This window comes from Quercus robur, chromosome 2 (assembly GCF_932294415.1).
Source record: "Quercus robur chromosome 2, dhQueRobu3.1, whole genome shotgun sequence".
Lineage (NCBI taxonomy): Eukaryota > Viridiplantae > Streptophyta > Magnoliopsida > Fagales > Fagaceae > Quercus > Quercus robur.
In genome coordinates this window covers 91,479,487-91,498,017 of record NC_065535.1, presented here as the reverse complement: position 1 = coordinate 91,498,017, position 18,531 = coordinate 91,479,487, and the positions used below count along the sequence as shown (strand labels likewise).

General features: G+C 33.3%; 2 protein-coding genes and 1 pseudogene across 2 annotated transcripts; 1 reads left to right on the top strand and 2 right to left on the bottom strand.

The window, feature by feature from the left end:
• Positions 1 to 885: 885 nt before the first annotated feature.
• Positions 886 to 2,261, bottom strand: LOC126715797 (probable xyloglucan endotransglucosylase/hydrolase protein 23). The gene is made up of 3 exons (XM_050416592.1): positions 1,870 to 2,261; positions 1,543 to 1,736; positions 886 to 1,435 (listed from the first exon to the last, which is right to left on the bottom strand). Exons 1-3 carry the CDS (start codon positions 2,146 to 2,148, stop codon positions 1,027 to 1,029), a joined length of 882 nt encoding a protein of 293 aa, XP_050272549.1. The 5' UTR covers positions 2,149 to 2,261; the 3' UTR covers positions 886 to 1,026.
• A 2,529-nt stretch (positions 2,262 to 4,790) lies between these two features.
• Positions 4,791 to 6,729, bottom strand: LOC126715795 (xyloglucan endotransglucosylase/hydrolase protein 22-like). Its single transcript, XM_050416589.1, has 3 exons — positions 6,389 to 6,729; positions 5,959 to 6,152; positions 4,791 to 5,365 (listed from the first exon to the last, which is right to left on the bottom strand). Exons 1-3 carry the CDS (start codon positions 6,680 to 6,682, stop codon positions 4,966 to 4,968), a joined length of 888 nt encoding a protein of 295 aa, XP_050272546.1. The 5' UTR covers positions 6,683 to 6,729; the 3' UTR covers positions 4,791 to 4,965.
• Positions 6,730 to 11,272: 4,543 nt separating this feature from the next.
• On the top strand, positions 11,273 to 13,122 carry LOC126715794 (UDP-glycosyltransferase 88B1-like; annotated as a pseudogene).
• Positions 13,123 to 18,531: the final 5,409 nt, after the last annotated feature.

The window sequence follows — 18,531 nt, the reverse complement described above, 5'->3', positions numbered from 1 at the left end:
ATATATATATATATATATATATATATATATAAATTCTAGAAACAGTAGAAATATTACTCTTGGATAAGTATTGTTAAGTTACCAGCACCTTATCAACCACTCACTATTTTTATTTATTTTTAAGTAATAAAAAAACAGCCTTTAGCTTTCTACTCTAGAAAAAGCTGGAAACCAATACATTGAAACTTGAAACTATTTAGGCTTAGAAACACGTTTGGTGAGCTTATGATTTTTTTTTTTTTTTTAAGATTCATCTCTTCTATAAGAAGGAGTCAGAGTCTAGACTGTTGGTTTGTCTTTTGACTCTTCTCTTCTTATAGTCTTCGTCTTCTTCGTTTGAATGCCCCAAATCTTTACTGTAAGTCTCTTATATTTTTTTCACAGTGCCCTCCGTATCTCTCTGTCATCTCTTTCATCTTCTCTTTATTTTTATTTTCTTTTGCCCACAATAAGATCCACTGCGTTTCTTCTCTTCTTCTTCTATCAAATGCTTGAAAGTTGAAAAATGGGAAACGGGTTTGATGGAGTTGGTCTGTTGGTTAGTGGGTATGGTGGGTTTTGATTGAGGAATCTATGGGGTATGGTGGGTAGGTGTCTTTAGATGCTTTGTTGTTGGTTTGTCGTGGGTCTAATGGAGGAGGAGCTAGTAGAGGAAGGCAAGGAAGAGAAGGCATAACATCGTGAAAGGGAAAGGCAAAGTCTTCGTGAAAGGGAAAGGCAGAGTCGGGTTTAAAAAAAGTTTTATTACGTTTTTTTTTTTTTTTAATACTGTGCTGACGTGGAAAATTGTGAAAGCTTCAAAAGCTTCGGTTATATATATATATATATATATAGATAATAATAATAATAAGTCACGTATATATTTGTACGTATCAATTAGTCATGTTACTCCGTGAAAGTGATCAATAATATTGTATCAAGTTTTGTGGTTACAACATATATAACGAATGAAGTAATTGCATTGTACAACTTTCAGAAACAAGTATATGACTAAATGGGGAAAAGTATGAGGAAGATGTGTTGTATTTAGGACGTGTTTGCGGCAGTGCATTCTGGAGGAAGGCCTTGAGGAAATCGCTTAGTGTCTGTGCAGTAGTTGTATATCATGTAATTCTTTTGCACCCACTGGAGCCTCTCTTGGCTTGTTGAGTCCATCTGTTCGGAGAGCCAAGCATTGCTACCCGAGGTGGAAGGTGAAGTTGAACTACAAGAAGATGCCCCGGAGGACCAAACACAAGCACTTGCACTGAAGTTTCTATAGGAAGCTGTGAAAGGAGCTTGTGTCCAATCTGTCTTCACGAGTCCACCCCTTGTGGCCCAATCATCAGCATTCCAGAGGCTTGAGTGTATCTTCATGGACTGGTTTTTTGGAAATGGAACGCCAATTGACTCCAAGTTCTTGAACTCTCTAATGGGAGTGCCATCTACAGATAAGCTGAGAAAAGAACAAAAAAGGTGTCAGTATATGTAGTTTTAAGAAAGGAAGAACCACAATAGTAAAAATCAATTCTGGGATATTTATCTAATGGATTTTGTGCTTACATGATGCGTTGGGGATTCCAAAGAATGGAATAGGTGTGGAAATCAGCGGTGGGGTCAAACCATAGGTAGAATTGCTGCTCTCTGTTGCCTTTGCCTTGGCTGAATATATTTGTGTGAACAATGTATGGATCACCGCTTAGGTTGCCCAAAAATTCAAAGTCTATCTCATCCCACAATGATTCTTCTGAGCGTAGCTGCAATATTTAAGTCATAATTAGCATATGCTATGTAAAAAATTAGTATCTTTAATATATCTAATCACTAACAAGTTGAAATATCTCATTGGATAAATTTTTAGGAGCAACAATATTGTCAACAAGAACTTACATAGTAGGCAGTCACGGTGCCAGCAGAGTTACCAGAAACAAGCTTGAGTTGCATATCAATCTTGCCAAACAGATACTCATTCTTGGAGTTGAAACCAGAGCCAGAGGCTTTGTCAAGGGAGAGAGTAAGAAGCTCTCCATTGTTGAGTATCTGAGCTCGGCCATCTCCCCATGTAAGGTCAAAGTCTTGGTAGAAATTACCCGCAAAAGCCAACATCAGAGAGCTAGCCATTATCACAACTAGCGGACAAGATGAACGAATTAAAGAGAAAGAAGCCATTGGTTGATGTTTTGAAAGCAACAATATTAAAGAGATAGAGAGGTTGTTTATGATAAACAGTAGTGAAACTTTAGTGTTTGTCTTGAACTAAGACTTTGATGTGCAACTAAGTCATATTTTTGCACAATTTATATAGGGGTGAAGAGGTGTCTAATTAGAAGGTTCCTAATTCTTGCCGAATAGAATATAGTTAGAGTTGGTGTATTAGAGAGAGTTGGTAACAGCTAGACATTGACTACAGCGTTTGATCTTTTCATAAAACTTTCACAAATTTTGCTATATATTTGATAGAGACAATTGGGGTCGGTGCCGCCTCAATCCTCATATTGGTGATGAATGTCCAACCATTACACGCGGTTTGAGCAGAAACCAAACACCAAATTCCAAAGATGTAAGCGTAGTGCGTTTCATAGGACCCCGCCATCACAGCATTGCATGTATGGGCTTTCGGTCATTGCCGTGTATTACTTAAATGGAAACACGTCTACATAGTTTATGAATCAACTGGCCCCTCAACATATGAAATTGCAACTTTGTCATTTTTGTCGCATCTACTGTGTTCAAACCTCTTCCATTTGGCTATGCTACGAACTTTCCCATTTTCTATTTCTCTTATTTTCTATTATTACAATATTATATTTTTCAGCTTTTATTTTGTTGGGCTTCCATTTGTTTGACTATGCTTATAATAAAAATTTTAAAAATTACCAACAAACCTTGTAATTGGTCTCTCTTTGAAAGAGAACTAAAGTTTGAATCATAATATATCAATTTTCTTTTTATTAAAAAAAATAGGCTATGCTTAAAAATAAAAAATATGCTCAAAATATAGGCTAGGCTATTGTTATACAGCTGTATAAATTAATTTATATTGTACTTATGTTATCAAATGAGATTTTTCTCCCTTTGCACCTATAGCTAGCTTGATATATATATAGGGGACTGGTGGTTCACTCTAAAAGTCTAGGCCATGTAATTAAATTTATCCATGGATTCAAATTAGTCAAATAATTTCATCTATTTCCTCTTAAATAAATATGCTATTGTGATTCAAATAGAATGAAACATACATATCAAACCGGTTAGACCCTGCTCCCATTCCCTGATTTCCCAAAATTTTTTTAATCAGACTTTCAAGAAAATTGAATAAGAAAAATGTAACGTTAAGCTCTTGTAAGTGGATGTAAGTTGTATCATCAAACCACTTAAATTTCACCTGTTTTCTCCATTCTATATTCTCCTTTATCCATCACAGACTGCTTCAAATGTTCTACACACCTTGTATTTGTAAGCACTAAGCAGTCACATCTATATAACAATAAATATATAAAATTTGGAAGTCTGAATGAAAGTTCAGTTTCATTAACTCTAGAATAGCTCATCTCTTGCTACAAGAATATGTTAAATTAATTTGGAGACTCTAGCATAGCTCATCTCTTGGATCAACTGGGTAGGGAAAGTGCATGTTACCAGATTTGGAGGAAAAAATAATAAGAAGTAATGGCTCAAGAAATTGACTGGGAATTAAAAAGGATATGCCCCTAATTTGAAGGTGAGTACATTAATTACAAGGTAGGATATATGAGAAATGATGACATCACATTTCAAAACAAAATAATTATTTAGTACTCTTAAAAATACAATAGCATGGTAATTCATCATCTCACATAATAATATTTTTCATGTATTTAATTCATAATAAAATTTAACATTTATACGAGATGGGGATATTATATACTTGTATCCTAAATGTACCTAATAATTTTTCTGCCAAATTGTACTAATTTATAGACTTCCACTGAATTGTGGAAAGACAAGCAAATGCATTGCATGTGCTTTTTCACCGGTTGAAAAAGATGTAAAAAATAAAACAAATGCATTACCTATCCAACTTTTTTTCTTTTTTAAACTGCAATGCCACTCCCATATTAAAAAAAAAATGTCACTACTTGGCTTATTTGTACATTCATCCATTCAAAGAAAACACCTTACAGAGGCAAATAAAACACCAAAACTTCGTAACCTCCTAAGTCCCATCCATTCTTTTTTTGATGAATGGTCCTATCCATTCATTGCCAAATTAAAACACAAGCAAACCATTCATTGCCAAAACACAAGCAAACATATGACATTGTCCTTTAGCCTGTTGAACAAACAAATGCATTACCTATCCAACTTTTTTTTTCCTAAACTGCAATGCCACTCCCGTATTCAAAAAAAAAAAAAAAAAAAAAAAAAATGTCACTACGTGGCTTATTTGTACACTCATCCATTCAAAGACAACACCTTATAGAGGCAAATTAAACACCAAAACTTCGTACCCTCCTAAGTCCTATCCATTCTATTTTTGATGAATGGTCCTATCCGTTCATTGCCAAAACACAAGCAAACATATGACATTGTACTTTAGCCTTGAACAAACGTGTAGAAATTTTTCTCTAAAAAAACGTGTAGTAAAAATGAAAAATTAAATAAATATTGCAAGGGACGTTAAATTTAATCAGGCTAGGCCGAAGCTAACAAACCTAGAGTCCCATTTGTAACTTTATTAGTCCAAATAGAACATTATATTCTTTTTCAGTGTGTTTAGGGTCCCATTCTACTCCTTGCTAAAATATTCATGCATAGTTTCGATGTTCCTCTAGCAAAAAGAAAACTTTATCAAGCATTTAATTTTATCAATTTATAGTACATCCCACTACAGAAATGGTCCGTTATTGTCTTTTTAATAATCAAAATGGCACAAAGAAAACAAATTCCGTGCAATAGAAACAATAACTTGAGCACGTAAAAAATTTTCCTACGAAATTTTGCATCCTATGCCTTGGTGGTGACAGTGCATTCCAGTGGGAGGCCCTGAGGGAATCGCTTTGTGTCCGAGCAATAATTGTAGACCATGTAATTCTTCTGCACCCATGTCAGCCTCTTTTGGCTCCTAGAATCGAGCTCTTGGGAGAGCCATGCCTTACTGGTAGAGTTGGATGAGCTACAAGAAGACACACCATTAGACCAAATACAAGCATTGGCATTGAAGCTCCGGAAGGAAGCAGTGAAAGGTGCTTGAGTCCAGTCCGTCTTCACAAGCCCTCCTCTTGTGGCCCAATCATCAGCGTTCCATAAGCTAGAGTACACCCTCATTGACTGGTTCTTCGGGTAAGGAATGCCAAAAGACTCCAAGTTCTTGAACTCTCTAATTGGTCTACCATCAACGTAGAATCTGAATAAAGAAACAAATTAGTGATGCACAAGCCAATGCGAGAAGCCATGCACCCAAAAAAAAGTGATATTCTCTTTTTTTTTTTTAATTAAATTTATAAATCTAATCATGGTAATTTGTACTATGTGAAATGTAAAAATAAATACAAACCGTGAAAATGTAAAATATAAAAGTTAATATGTGGTTTTAAGGTATTTGTTAATAGACCATTTAAAAAATGTTTTGATACCATTTTCATTAGAAATATTTAAAAAAAAAGTCAAAAAAATAAGTTTTTTTTTTTTTTTTTCACCTAAAAAGTTACTAAAAATATTTCCTAAATCAATAATCTTAAAGCATCTGTTAACTTTTTCAATGTAAAAATAAATTTTAAAATGTCATGTTCTCAATTGAGTTTATCATGGAATATATTTTTAGGAAAATTATTGTATCACAATCCCAATATTCACAATATCTACGTACACATTTTGAAAAAAATTGTGAATACAATATACACACTTTTTAAATGATGTATATGTGTAAAGTATGGGTATTGAAAGTGTGAGACAATTACTACTCATCATATACATGGACGTTTATGCTTAATTACTTACATAATGTTTCCTGGGTTCCATAGTATGGAATAAGTGTGAAAGTCAGCCGTGGGGTCGAACCAGAGGTAGAATTGCTGCTCTCTGTCGCCCTTGCCATGGGTGTAAACATTAGTATGGACAATATAAGGATCACCACTCAGGTTCCCCAAGAACTCAAAGTCTATCTCATCCCATGATGAACCTTGTGAGCGTAACTGCAACATAAACATTTTTACATATTTGTATAAATATGAGCTCTGACCAATTGGTTAGATAATGATTGAACAAATTTCACAATTACCAACCTGACAAGCTTGATTAGTATATGTCAATAATTATCTGATAATAAATTAATGTTACACTAATCACAATCTACCGCTTCAATAAGTTGTGACAAAAACTATGAAGTTTATTGTGATTTTAAGCAACAAATATTTGGACATGAACTTACATAGTAGGCAGTGACTGTGCCAGCAGAATTGCCAGGGACAAGCTTAAGTTTCATATCAATTTTTCCAAACAAGTATTCATTCTTAGATTGGAAGCCCGAGCCAGAGGTTTTGTCAAGAGAGAGGGTAAGAAGCTTGCCATTGTTGAGTATCTTAGCACGGCCATCTCCCCATGTGATATCAACATCTTGGTTGAAGTTACCAGCTGAGGCCACCAACAAGGAGCCAACCAAAAGAGATGTGGTCACAGCCACTACAAAGACATTTGAATTATAATATGAAAAAGAAGCAGCCATATACACTGTTTTTAGATGCTAGTTTATGACTTCAAGTGGTTTCTGGAATGGATTTTGTATGTTGGCTATATATACTGGTCCAAGTGGGGATCATACTAAGAGGAATGTTTTTTTTCTTTGAATATAAAAATTGGCTGGTGGAGTCAGAGTGGGAACTAAAGTTGCTAAATAGCTGGACAGCAATAAGAGACATAATAGAATGGACTAAGTTTTTATAATGATGGTTGGTCCATTTAGATGCTGTTTCTGGTTCTGGGGTGGCATTGTTTTACATGGAAGTACAAAGTCATTTCCTAGGTTGCGTCCACCTACCCCATTCCCCAGGTTATGACTCGCCCCAAGTGTGTGGTTTCTTCCATGACCATGTGCTGCCATATCAGCAAAAAGACTATGTCTCTCGTAGCTTCCAGTCACAGCACACAAATTCAACTTGCCATATGGTCAAACCACTAAATAGGGCTTGGATTTACACTCATGGGCTTTCAATTTCTAATCTTCACTCTAGAAAGATCTCGTATTTTGCTCTGGAAAAAACCTAGAAAGAACTCTATACTTATTTGCTTTCTCTGCTTTCTGGCCCACGGTTGTCTTAGATCTTTAGAAGAAACTAGAGAACCGTAAAATAAAAACTGAAATGCAGGTCAGCACTCATGCATCAACATCTTATTCTCCTTCTCTCACTCTGGATTAGACTTAATAAAATTTGAACAAGAACCATTAACCCGCCTAAACTGATCAAACAAAAGAATATGTTATATGTAATAGGAATAACAGTCCACTTTAATCTGATCAATCAAATTTTGACTTGGTCGACCCGTTCATCTAGCATTTATTATAAAATGGGTAAATTAAACCAATCTCTCTTAAGATTTTACAAAACGACGTACTTCTAAAAGTTTAATGAAATGACACTTTTTAATTCCTTCTGAAACTTGTATAAATATAACAATTTAGTTTTCACTAACATAATATTTAATTTAATAAAGATTCATATTGATGAACATAATTTCTCTCTAAACTAGTTTAAAGAAAAATCATTGAAACTCTTCATATATCTTTATATTGAGTGAAAATTTTGAAAATTTAACCATTTAATTAAATATTCTTATTATATCATCCATGTTTGTAAAATTTCAAGAAAATCAAAGATCATTAAACAAATGTTAAAATTTCAAGTTTTTGTAATTTAAATTTGTGTATAAAAAATAAGTTTATTAATCGAATAGTAAATAACATTTGATTTGAACGAAATTTAATATGCATGTTAAGAATATAAGGAACATAAAATGGAGTGCCATTAACGAACTCGATTGATAATTGATGTAAAATACTATTGACGATTGATGTAACATGAGGAACATATGGTTGTATACTAAAGTTATGAAAATACTTTTGCTCGTCAACCGTGATGAGAAATTCTCAATATAAATCTTTTCAATGTCTAATTTATGGCTAACGCTGAGTAAATTTTTTGTATATTTTGTTAGAAAATTTAGTATTGGCTAATTCTATAACGAAAAGTGTGGTAATTTTGTGTTATTTACTTTGTAATTCTAGAAACCACTTCTATTGACTGAGCAAGATTGAAGATTTTACTCAAGCGGAATCTAGAGCACGTTCTAGCAAAAAAGAATTAAATTAGGCTCAATGATCCTTAAAAAAATTGTGTGTATACTATGTTGACTTATATAGTTATATTTAATTATAATCTAATTTCTTACCATTTTTTATGCAAACATGTCCAAAGTATCTTAAGCCCGAGCCATTTACCCAATAACAAAACAATTTCCCATGAATTAGAAGAATAAAAAATGAAGAGAAGGCCGAAGACTTGTCTGCCCATTAAGTAAGTATTTTAAATAAAAGGAGAAAAGTAAAACTGTAAAAGATATTTAAGAAGAAAGATATAGCAATTGTTGTTTGTTGGCGGTAAAACTCATTGGTTTCTACTTTCTGTGTAGAGCAAAAACACAGAAATTAAAAGAAACAGTGGCATGCACCGGACAAGAAGAAGAAACTGCTATGCAAAGATGGCAAGTTCAATTTTTGGGCCGGTAAACCTTGGTATTGGGCCAATCTGAAATAAGATACTACTGAAATGATAGAAATGAGCCGGTACACCAAGGTATTGGGGAACATTTAAACAACAATTTTTAGTGTTTAAACAACGTTACACGTATTTTTACATGCTTTTTTATCCACTTGTATTTTCATAAAACAACAATAATATTACTAGAAATCTCTTACCAAATAGATCCTTAATTTTCTTAAATACAACAAAGATTTGGTTGTTTTTGATCATGTAGGATATTTGTATTCTATTTATTTATTATCATTTTTGTATGTATTATGAGAGGTTTAGACCTAACCTAGTCTTTATTTAATATTAGGCCACCATTATTACCTAAATATATAATTAGAAACATACCAAGTTTTTTAATAGGTATGATTGGACTTTTTTTTTTTTTTTTTTTTTTACTGTAGGTATGATTGGGCTTGAAAAAGAATCGATCTGCAGATAAATTCAAAATGATGTGTAAGAAATATTATTTTATTTCTAAAACAAAAGGTCGTGGAAAATATTGTAGGAATCATTAGTAACCAAAGTTATACAATATTCTTCTACTAACTTTGTTTTGAGAGATATATTCTTCTACTAACTTAATTAACTATATAGCCTTAAAGTAACTCAACCATAGAAATATTAAATGGCAGCATGTATGGCACTTCCGGTTTTTATATTTTAAATTTTTTTTTTCCTTTTTTTTTATTTTAATTATGCACACTAACAACTTAAAATTAAAAATCAAGACAACAGGCCACTAAAAAGCATAAGTTAATTTACAAAGAAAATTATATTAAAAACAATATAAATTTTACTATATAAGTCTTATAAACTGTCATCTGTTATAAAATATTAATTTAAATATTTTTTTATTAAGTTGTTAAAATCTACTTATTAATTATAGGACAAAGTTTAGCTATAAAATTGGTTGTAGTGTAAGGCTATAAACTGATTCAATAAAATAAATATTACTGCATATTTTGAAAATCTAACCGTTGAATTGCATGTTTTTTATGCTCTTAATACATATGTCAAATTTTGTGTCAATCGGATATTAGGGATGACAATTGTTACCCGACCTGACCCGACCAGACCCAACCCTACCCTAATGGTTCAAGTTTTACCTAACTCAATAAACAATAGGGTCGGGTCTGGGTTTTTAAAATAAAACCCAAATCGGGTCCGGGTTTTGCAATACCTGCCCCGAAGCCGAAGCCGAACCCGACCCATTTAGAATAAAACTAAAATTTCAAAAATACCCATATATATATATATAACCCTAAACCTATCATTTTCTTTCAACTCTCTCTCAACATACAATGCCTCTCAGCCTCCTCAGCCTAGCCGCCCCCCTCCCTCACCCTCTCACCATTACCGAGTGGCCCACTCTCACTCTCATCCCTGCATCACTGCCACCGACCATACCCTCATTCGGTCCCTTGCCTTGGCTCAGCCCAGCCGCCTCGCTCCCTCCATGTTTCTCCACCGTCGTTCTCCATCTTTTTCTTTTTCGTTTTTCCTAGGTTCATTTCGTATCAATCAAGTGAGTTTATGTTTGTGTTTGTGATATTTGTGTTTGTGTTTGTGTTTGTGTTTGTGTTTGTGTTTGTGATTTTGAATGGGAAAATCATAAATCTGAAATTTGTGTTTGTGTTTGTGATTTTGAAAGGGAAAATCATAAATTTGAAAATTTTGTGTTTGTGATTTCTATGTTTGTGTTTGTGTTAGGATTTGTGTTTGAATTTGTGATTTTGAAAGGGGAAATCATAAATCTTTGGTCATTGTTCATCCATAATTTCCTGATGGGTCTTTTTATTTTTCAATTTTCCAATTTCATTCTTTGATCTTCTGTACCAAACTTCAAATCTTTATTATTTTTCAACAATTTTTATATATGGGAATTTCATTCATTGATTTTCTCTACCTAAGTATACTCTTGCTAGTATAAAAAAAAAAAAAAAAAAAAAATTATGTTTGCCCAGATTCAAGCTTGAATATGAGCAAACATAAAAAGAAATTTGATTGGGTCACGGTCTGGCTTTAGGCCTTTTTTTTTTTTAAATTTTATTTGGCCATGGTTTGGGCCACATTTTAAATTACAAAAACTTGCAATTTAAAAATTTATAAATGACATGGGCCACATGGCTATTAATCTTTAATTTCCTAGAAATTTTGCAAACGTGGAGAATATAAGAAAAATATGTAATTCAATGGTGGATTTATCAAAATTCACCTCTAATAAAAAGATATTGAGTGAGTATGTAGCCTAAGGTTACAATTAATTTTGTAACTAAACTTTATCTTTAATTATATATGGTTTTTTTTTTTTAATTACAAAAAAGTAGGGCTATAGCAGCGTTTTTAGACAGCGGCTATAACCCCATAAACTGCCACTATAGATCTGGCTGAATTAATCATATATGTTAATTTGTCACCTCATTTTGTAAAATATATTGTAAAAAAATTCGAAGAGACTATAGTACTATAATTTTCTTTTAAAAAAAGACCACCAATCATTTGGTCTATTTCCTTTTAAGTTTTATCTTCTCCATTGAATTCGATACCGATACTCCCGCACTAGTTTCTCGATCGGCAGCTATGGAGGCCATAGTTCTATACACAACACCAGCCGCCGGCCACCTGATTCCCATGGTAGAGCTAGGCAAACTAATACACACCCACCAGCCTTCACTCACCATCCACATTCTTATCGCTCCGGTACCGTATGGAGCTAGCTCCACAGCTCCAAACATAGCTGCTGTGTCTTCTACCACACCATACATCACTTTTCACAATCACCCCACCATTACTCTTCCTCCCAATACCTCTAATTCAAGCATTGAATCTCTTATCTTTGAGTTCATAAACCTTAACAATCCCAATGTCCACCAATCTCTCCTTTCCATTTCCAAAAGCTACAACACCCAAGCACTCATCGTGGATTTCTTTTGCTCTAATGCTCTTTCCATTGCAGCCAAACTCAACATCCCCGGCTACCATTTTTCAACTTCCGGTGCCGCTGCTCTGACTTATAAACTATATCTCCCTACCATCCAAAAAAACAGCACCATAAATTTCAAAGACCTCAATAAATCCCAGATCCTTAACGTTCCTGGAGTACCACCATTTCAATCTTCTGATTTGCCAAAAATATTACTCAATAACAAGTGCTTTCTAGAATACTCAATCACATTGGCTAATTCAGCAGGAATAATTGTCAACACCTTTGAATCATTGGAGCCACGAGCTATTCAAGCAATAGCTGATGGGCTATGCGTCCCGGACAATCCCACACCCCCTGTGTACTACATAGGACCATTAAGTCGTGGTCACAATGAAGATGAGGCCCTGGCACACGAGTGCTTAACGTGGCTTGACTCGCAACCGAGTCAAAGTGTTGTGTTTTTGTGCTTTGGAAGCATGGGGTTATTCTCTATAGAGCAGTTGAAGGAGATAGCTTCAGGGTTGGAAAATAGTGGGCACAGGTTCTTATGGGTGGTGCGTAATCCACCTAGTGGTGATGAAAATCATAGCTTGGCTGTGTCAACTCAGCCTGACCCAGATTTGGATTCGTTACTTCCTGAGGGTTTCTTGGGTCGTACGAAAGAGAGGGGACTGGTAGTGAAGTCCTGGGCACCACAGGTGGCCGTGTTGAATCACAACTCGGTTGGTGGGTTTGTGAGTCATTATGGATGGAACTCAGTGCTTGAAGTGGTGTGTGCTGGAGTGCCAATGGTGGCGTGGCCCCTTTACGCGGAGCAAAGGTTTAACAGGGTGGTGTTGGTGGAGGATGTGAAAATTGCGTTGTGGATGAACGAGTCAAAGGACGGGTTTGTGAGTGCAACAGAGGTGGAGAAGCGAGTAAGAGAGTTAATGGACTCAGAAAACAATAACTCCACTGTTAGGGAACGAGTTATTGCTTGAAAGAAGGAGCTAAGGCTACAGTGTGTGAGGGCGGGTCATCTCGTGTAGCATTAATCAAACTCGTTGAGTCGTGGAAGAACTAAGAAGCAATATTGAGTTTGACCTTGCTTATCTCTGATACCCGTGTGAAGTGGAATGATTTAAGTGACTTTTGTATTGGGTCTTCAGTTCAGGGGTTTCATGCTCAAACTGAGTTCACAATTTAGGTTCATTCTTTTTGCATTTTATTTGTTTGATAAATTGTCCCAATGAAAAAAATTTGTGATTTCTTTTGAATTTGGGTATAGACCCCCTCACGAAACTTGCTTCTTTTCATGAGAAAATTATAACTCTGTCATCAAGATTCATTCTTAGACATGTTATTATGAATTTTTAAATGTGAATTTAAAAACCCCTTGTAACATTCATTATAAATTTAAGTATAAGAGGCACTCTATATGTGGTTGTTTTCTTGGGTATGTATCATGTACAGAGATGTTATCTTGTGAGACAATGGGTGCATGCGTCTGTCTCATCTAAGATTTTTTCCATGTATGACATGGAATTGAAATATTGTGTTTCTTCTAGTGACAAAAATTTGGTGTTAAATATTAAATAATTTTGAAATCTTCTGTAGAAAAAAAAAATGATAAAGGTGCTGGTTTTTGGAGGTAGATTAACTTGCTGTTTGTAATGAGATTTCGGTAGTAGAAGTTTTCCTGTTCAAGCATTTCCTTCTTGCTTGTAACTCAAATTTATTTTGGATTTTTGCTCTCAAGAAACTACTTTTTTAATGTAGCCAAAACAATGAGGCACCCCTTTTCTTTCTTTTCCCTCTCCCCTAGCAGAAAACTCCAAGAATGTGATCCATTATTAGAAACTGTGGATTGTAAGAAATGTGTTAGGAATGTCCAAATTCTGCACGCCTGGTTAGCCAGAAAAGCACCCCCCCCCCCCCCCCCCCCCCTCTCTCAATTTTTTGGTTCTAGCGATTTTATCCCAAAGGAAGAAGGTAAATGTGTCTTGATAGTTGAGATCACCGACTTGATGAGTGTTAGTTAGCCTCCCTGCCATGGACAACAATTTTGGTTGTCATGTACCAACTTAAACCCGTCTCTATTAAAATATACATAATTTGTAATTGACAATTTCCCCTTATATATATATATATATATATATATTCCCTTTCTTTTTCTCAGGTCCTAAACATGAAAAGGTACACTTTATCGGGAGAGAGAAGAAATATATATCCAGGGTATTATTTTTCCCAAAACACAAGTATGGGTCTCTTTTATCTTGTTTTTATTGAAAAATTTCTTTCACCTAAGAATTGATAACTCTTTTGTGTGAGAGTCATCACGGAATCTAGCACTAGGCCGGTGATAATCAATTATTTTGCATGTGTGAGTGTGACTACAAGCAAGGTGTGGAGAAAATGTGAAGAATACATGATTCTTTCCTTGATTTTTCTTCTCCATGATTTCAACAATTGCAACTTTGTAGGAATCAGATTTCAACAATTGCAACTTAGTTGTCATGTCTCCTTTGTAAGTTCTATATATTGCTTCTTCGGTTATGCGTGTAAGGTATCTAATAGAAGTGTTGAATATCCGAGAATAAGTGAGTAGCATCTAAGAAGTGCGTAGCATCCAATAAGAAGTGATATAGATATCCAAGAATAAGTAATGTGAGAGCAAGTCTAAGGAAAAAAGCAATGAGTGAAATAGTGAATAGTGTGAGTTGCAAAGTGTGTGTACGTCATATTTTAAGCATCAATAAAACTTCTTTTTTATTAATAACTCATTTTTCATGTATTCTATTTAAGTGCGGTGAGATTTATTACGTATTGTTTGATAAAATACTTTTTTTTTTTGAGTGTTCAATTTATTTTGCTAAGATTTTCACAGCAGAAAATTTCTACATTTTGATATCATCAATTATAAAAAACAAAATAAACATAAGTAGTTTCATAGCTTCATTTGTGTACTGTAATTGTTAGAATTAAACGGACTCTTATATTTGGGGTTGGGGGACATTATTTTGGAAAATTTTGAACAGTTCATTATTATTAACTTATTAAGATTTACAGTCCCCAGGTTTATGTCTGAATGCTTGGGGCTGTTTATTGATAGATGATTTAAATGAGTATTTGGGGACTTTTTTTATTTGCTTCGGCCAGTTTATGCTATGGTCATAGCAACAAATACGGGCTCCTTTTGCTAATTATGCTTTTTCCCATCTCTCTTCATAAATTTGGGTGGAAGATTGCCATCAGTTTCTTAGAAATTGCGTTACTTTCGAATCATCTTTGTTGTAATCTTCCTGTTATATACCTACAATCTACACTTGTATAAACCCCGGATAAAAATGAATATATATATATATATATATATATATATATATATTTATATATATATATATATATATATATAACTTTTCTTTAATAAATAAAACTGCCAAAGACAATAAAATTTTTACTACAATTCTAAAAATTAACGTGTCTATGAATGTGATTAGTAATTCAGTCCTAAATTAATTTTTTTTAATTGTAACAAATTAATTTATAAATATTATATTAAAATTTGTAATATCTTAAAGTAACTAAAAAAACAATAATTTGCGGATTTACTTATTAAAGCTAATCGCTTCAATCAATTTTCAGTGCTATTGTCCGAGATCGGTGTGATTAATATCCAAACTCCCACACTCCATCTTGAAGAGGAGTCTCAGAGATTGAATGAAAAAGGTTGAAGACTCTCCCATCAAACAAAAAAAAAAAAAAAAAGGTTGAAGACTCTGCAGCATATCCTAGGAGACTAGCAAACAATTTGTATTTTCTATCTAAACGACAGTAGTTTTAATATTTTAATATATATCAGCAAATGTGCTGCAGGTCGTGTAGCTTTAGTTTAAGTAAGCATGAGACACTCACGTGACTCATTAAAAAACGTACTGTTGTTGTATTGGTTTCTACTTGTTAAGCATAAATGGGAATAGTTTTGTTAGTGATCACTTTGCCACTGATGGGCTTGTGTTGGACCCACGGGTTGAGCAGCTTTTTATTTTTTATTTTTAAAGATGAGTACAACACAAATAAAAATATAAACAAACAACGTCAAATTGAGGCATAGAAATCTCGCTCTCTTTAGGAAAATTTAAACCCTTTGCTGTTAGTAAAGCTTAGAAACCAATACAACAGAAATTCACTTTTGACTTGTCTTCTATAGAATACAACAGTCCAATAGTTCGTTGTGTAACTTGGACTAACTTTGTATAAGTGGTTGAGTTCAAAACTCCACCAAAAGAAACACCTATCTTTGACCCGAAATCTCTCAAGTATTTAGGAATTAGGAGTATTATTGAATTCACTCATTCTCACACAATTAATGCTCTTTGCTTTAACTGTTTCTCTTCATTCACTCTTGATCTAAATTTAATCCATAGCATAGCTATATATATAGTCTTTCAATTCTTCTCATAACCTACGTGTTATTTATTAGTTTAGATAACTCCTCTTAATTAATTTAATTTAACTTACATGCATGTTAACTTTTTCTTTAACAAATTCCACAATAACTCATCTCTTTATTAATTTTTAGTTAATTTAAGTTTTAACGTAATTTAATTTAAAATGCACTAATAAAATATATTTATTAATTTTTTTATAGAATATATTTATTAATTAAACTTCAGCATAGTATTAAACCAATACAAACTATTTGATTAGTGCATCAAACCAATACAAACAACAGCAAACCAAAAGAGTAAATAATAAACCTACACAATATATATTTTAAATATAGGTGGGCTGGGTTATGTTAAATTGATTTGTGAATCTACTGACATGCGCACACCCGCCCCAACCCGCTATAAAAAAAACTTTTGACAACCCAACCCATCAACTCCAAAAAAATCGACACAACCCAACCAAACAAGTTAGGTTAGATTGGGTTGATTTTGGTGGATTGGTGGGTTGGCTGAACACTCTATTGGTGAATGTGATTGGTGGTTAGTTTTCTAATAAATGAGAAATTAAAGTTTGTGTATAATTATCAATAAATGAGAAATTAAAGTTTTATCTCCAATTTTCTTGCTTCGGTAAAATTTGATACACGACTACTTTATCCAATTTTATTGGGTTTTGGCATAGAATTTGTTCCCTGCATATTAAACTCTTGCAAAACTTTGGTCTACCAAACTGATTTGAAAGCAATAGAATATATCAAAGTCCTATTTGAGCTTTTAAAAAAATTGCAAAATGTTATTGTAGGGGCAAGGGCCCAAAATAGTATATTGGGCCTTGTCCGAGGAGGAGCAAATAGTTGTTAAACGTTCCCAATTAAAGTCTCAAAGATGGGGAACAAATAAGAGGTTGTCCGAGGAGGAATTCCTCCTCAGAAATGATGAATGTAGTTCATAATATGTACTCCATCTGTTAGTGTAATCCTCCAAGAAACTCCAATGATAGAGACATACTTCATGAACATACAAAAAGGAAAGAAACCTAAAAATATCTAAGGGAGAGCTATCATTACCGCATTAAATGCACTACAGCTACTTTTCTGGCCACATTTATGTGGAGAAGACCTCTGAACAATACTACCTTAGCTACCACAATTCATAGAAATCCAGAGGGGATGTCTGATGGAACAAATACTCAAGTAAAAGTTCAGATGGTCAACAAGTGTAGGGTAAAGATGGTCCAAAGGAGAATATATAAGGTGAAAGACTCTTCATGGAGAAGAGATCAGAAAAAGAGAGAAAAAACACTGTAGCAATCTAAATTGTCTCTATATCCAACTGTGATCAATACATGTAATTGTGGCCTCCTTGGACTAAAAGTCTATTGACATCATCAATACCTCTTATTTGTGCTTGATTGTCACTTAATTCCATATTAGTCGTTGTTAAACTCATTAGAACCTAGTTCTTTGACCCACTCTCTACAAATTTATTGTATTGGGTTCATTGGGCCGAGATCCCATATACTTTGGGTTTGGGCCACAAATCGGGACTCTACAGTTATGTTTACAATATTTTCACAATAAATCCTAAATTGTAGATTGTTATTTGTTATTATTAGTGGGCAAAAAAGTAATTTTAGTGTTGAGTTCAAATTAGAAGAAGTAACAACTTACCATTTTTGATTTGTTGTGAAAATATTGTGCACATTTATCATAATTTTATATTTAAAAACAGTCAAAATTACAATGCATAGAATTTTTATGCCAAGTATCATGAATTACGAAAATTAATTTATTCTAAATGAAACCCTATTAAATTTTCAGGTGAGTCAGACTCACTAATTATTAAAATAATTTCTATTATATTTATAAAGAATTTTTATTTTTACATGGAATTTTTAATTCATCCATATGTACATCACATGTGATACTACTTGTAAGTTGTAACTAAATAACAATTCTTTTTAGAAGAACTAAATAATACCTCATTACTTTAAGTAGAGTGGTATATGAGTTAAACTAAATTTGCTCCTATTTTGCTCTTTTGATGAGAGGCTTGAACTTGTATTTTTTTTCTTTTTTCCTTTCCATTTTTTTTATAAAAAATTTATTATTATTTTAACTAAGCCTAAGTTATCTTACCAATACTACTCTTCACACCTTTACAACGAAGTGTGATTAACCTACCAAACCAGAATTTCATAATTTTTGCATTTTAAAAAAACTACTGTAAAGGTATCATAATTTTTGCATTTTAAAAAAATTACTATAAAGGTGAATATGTAAGATTGGGATCCAACTTAATTATATCTATAAATAATTTATTTGATAAATAGAACCAATATTTTCCTCTCCAATCTATCATTTATTTTTATTTTTAAAAATATTGGAGGAAACTAAAGCATATAATAAGAACT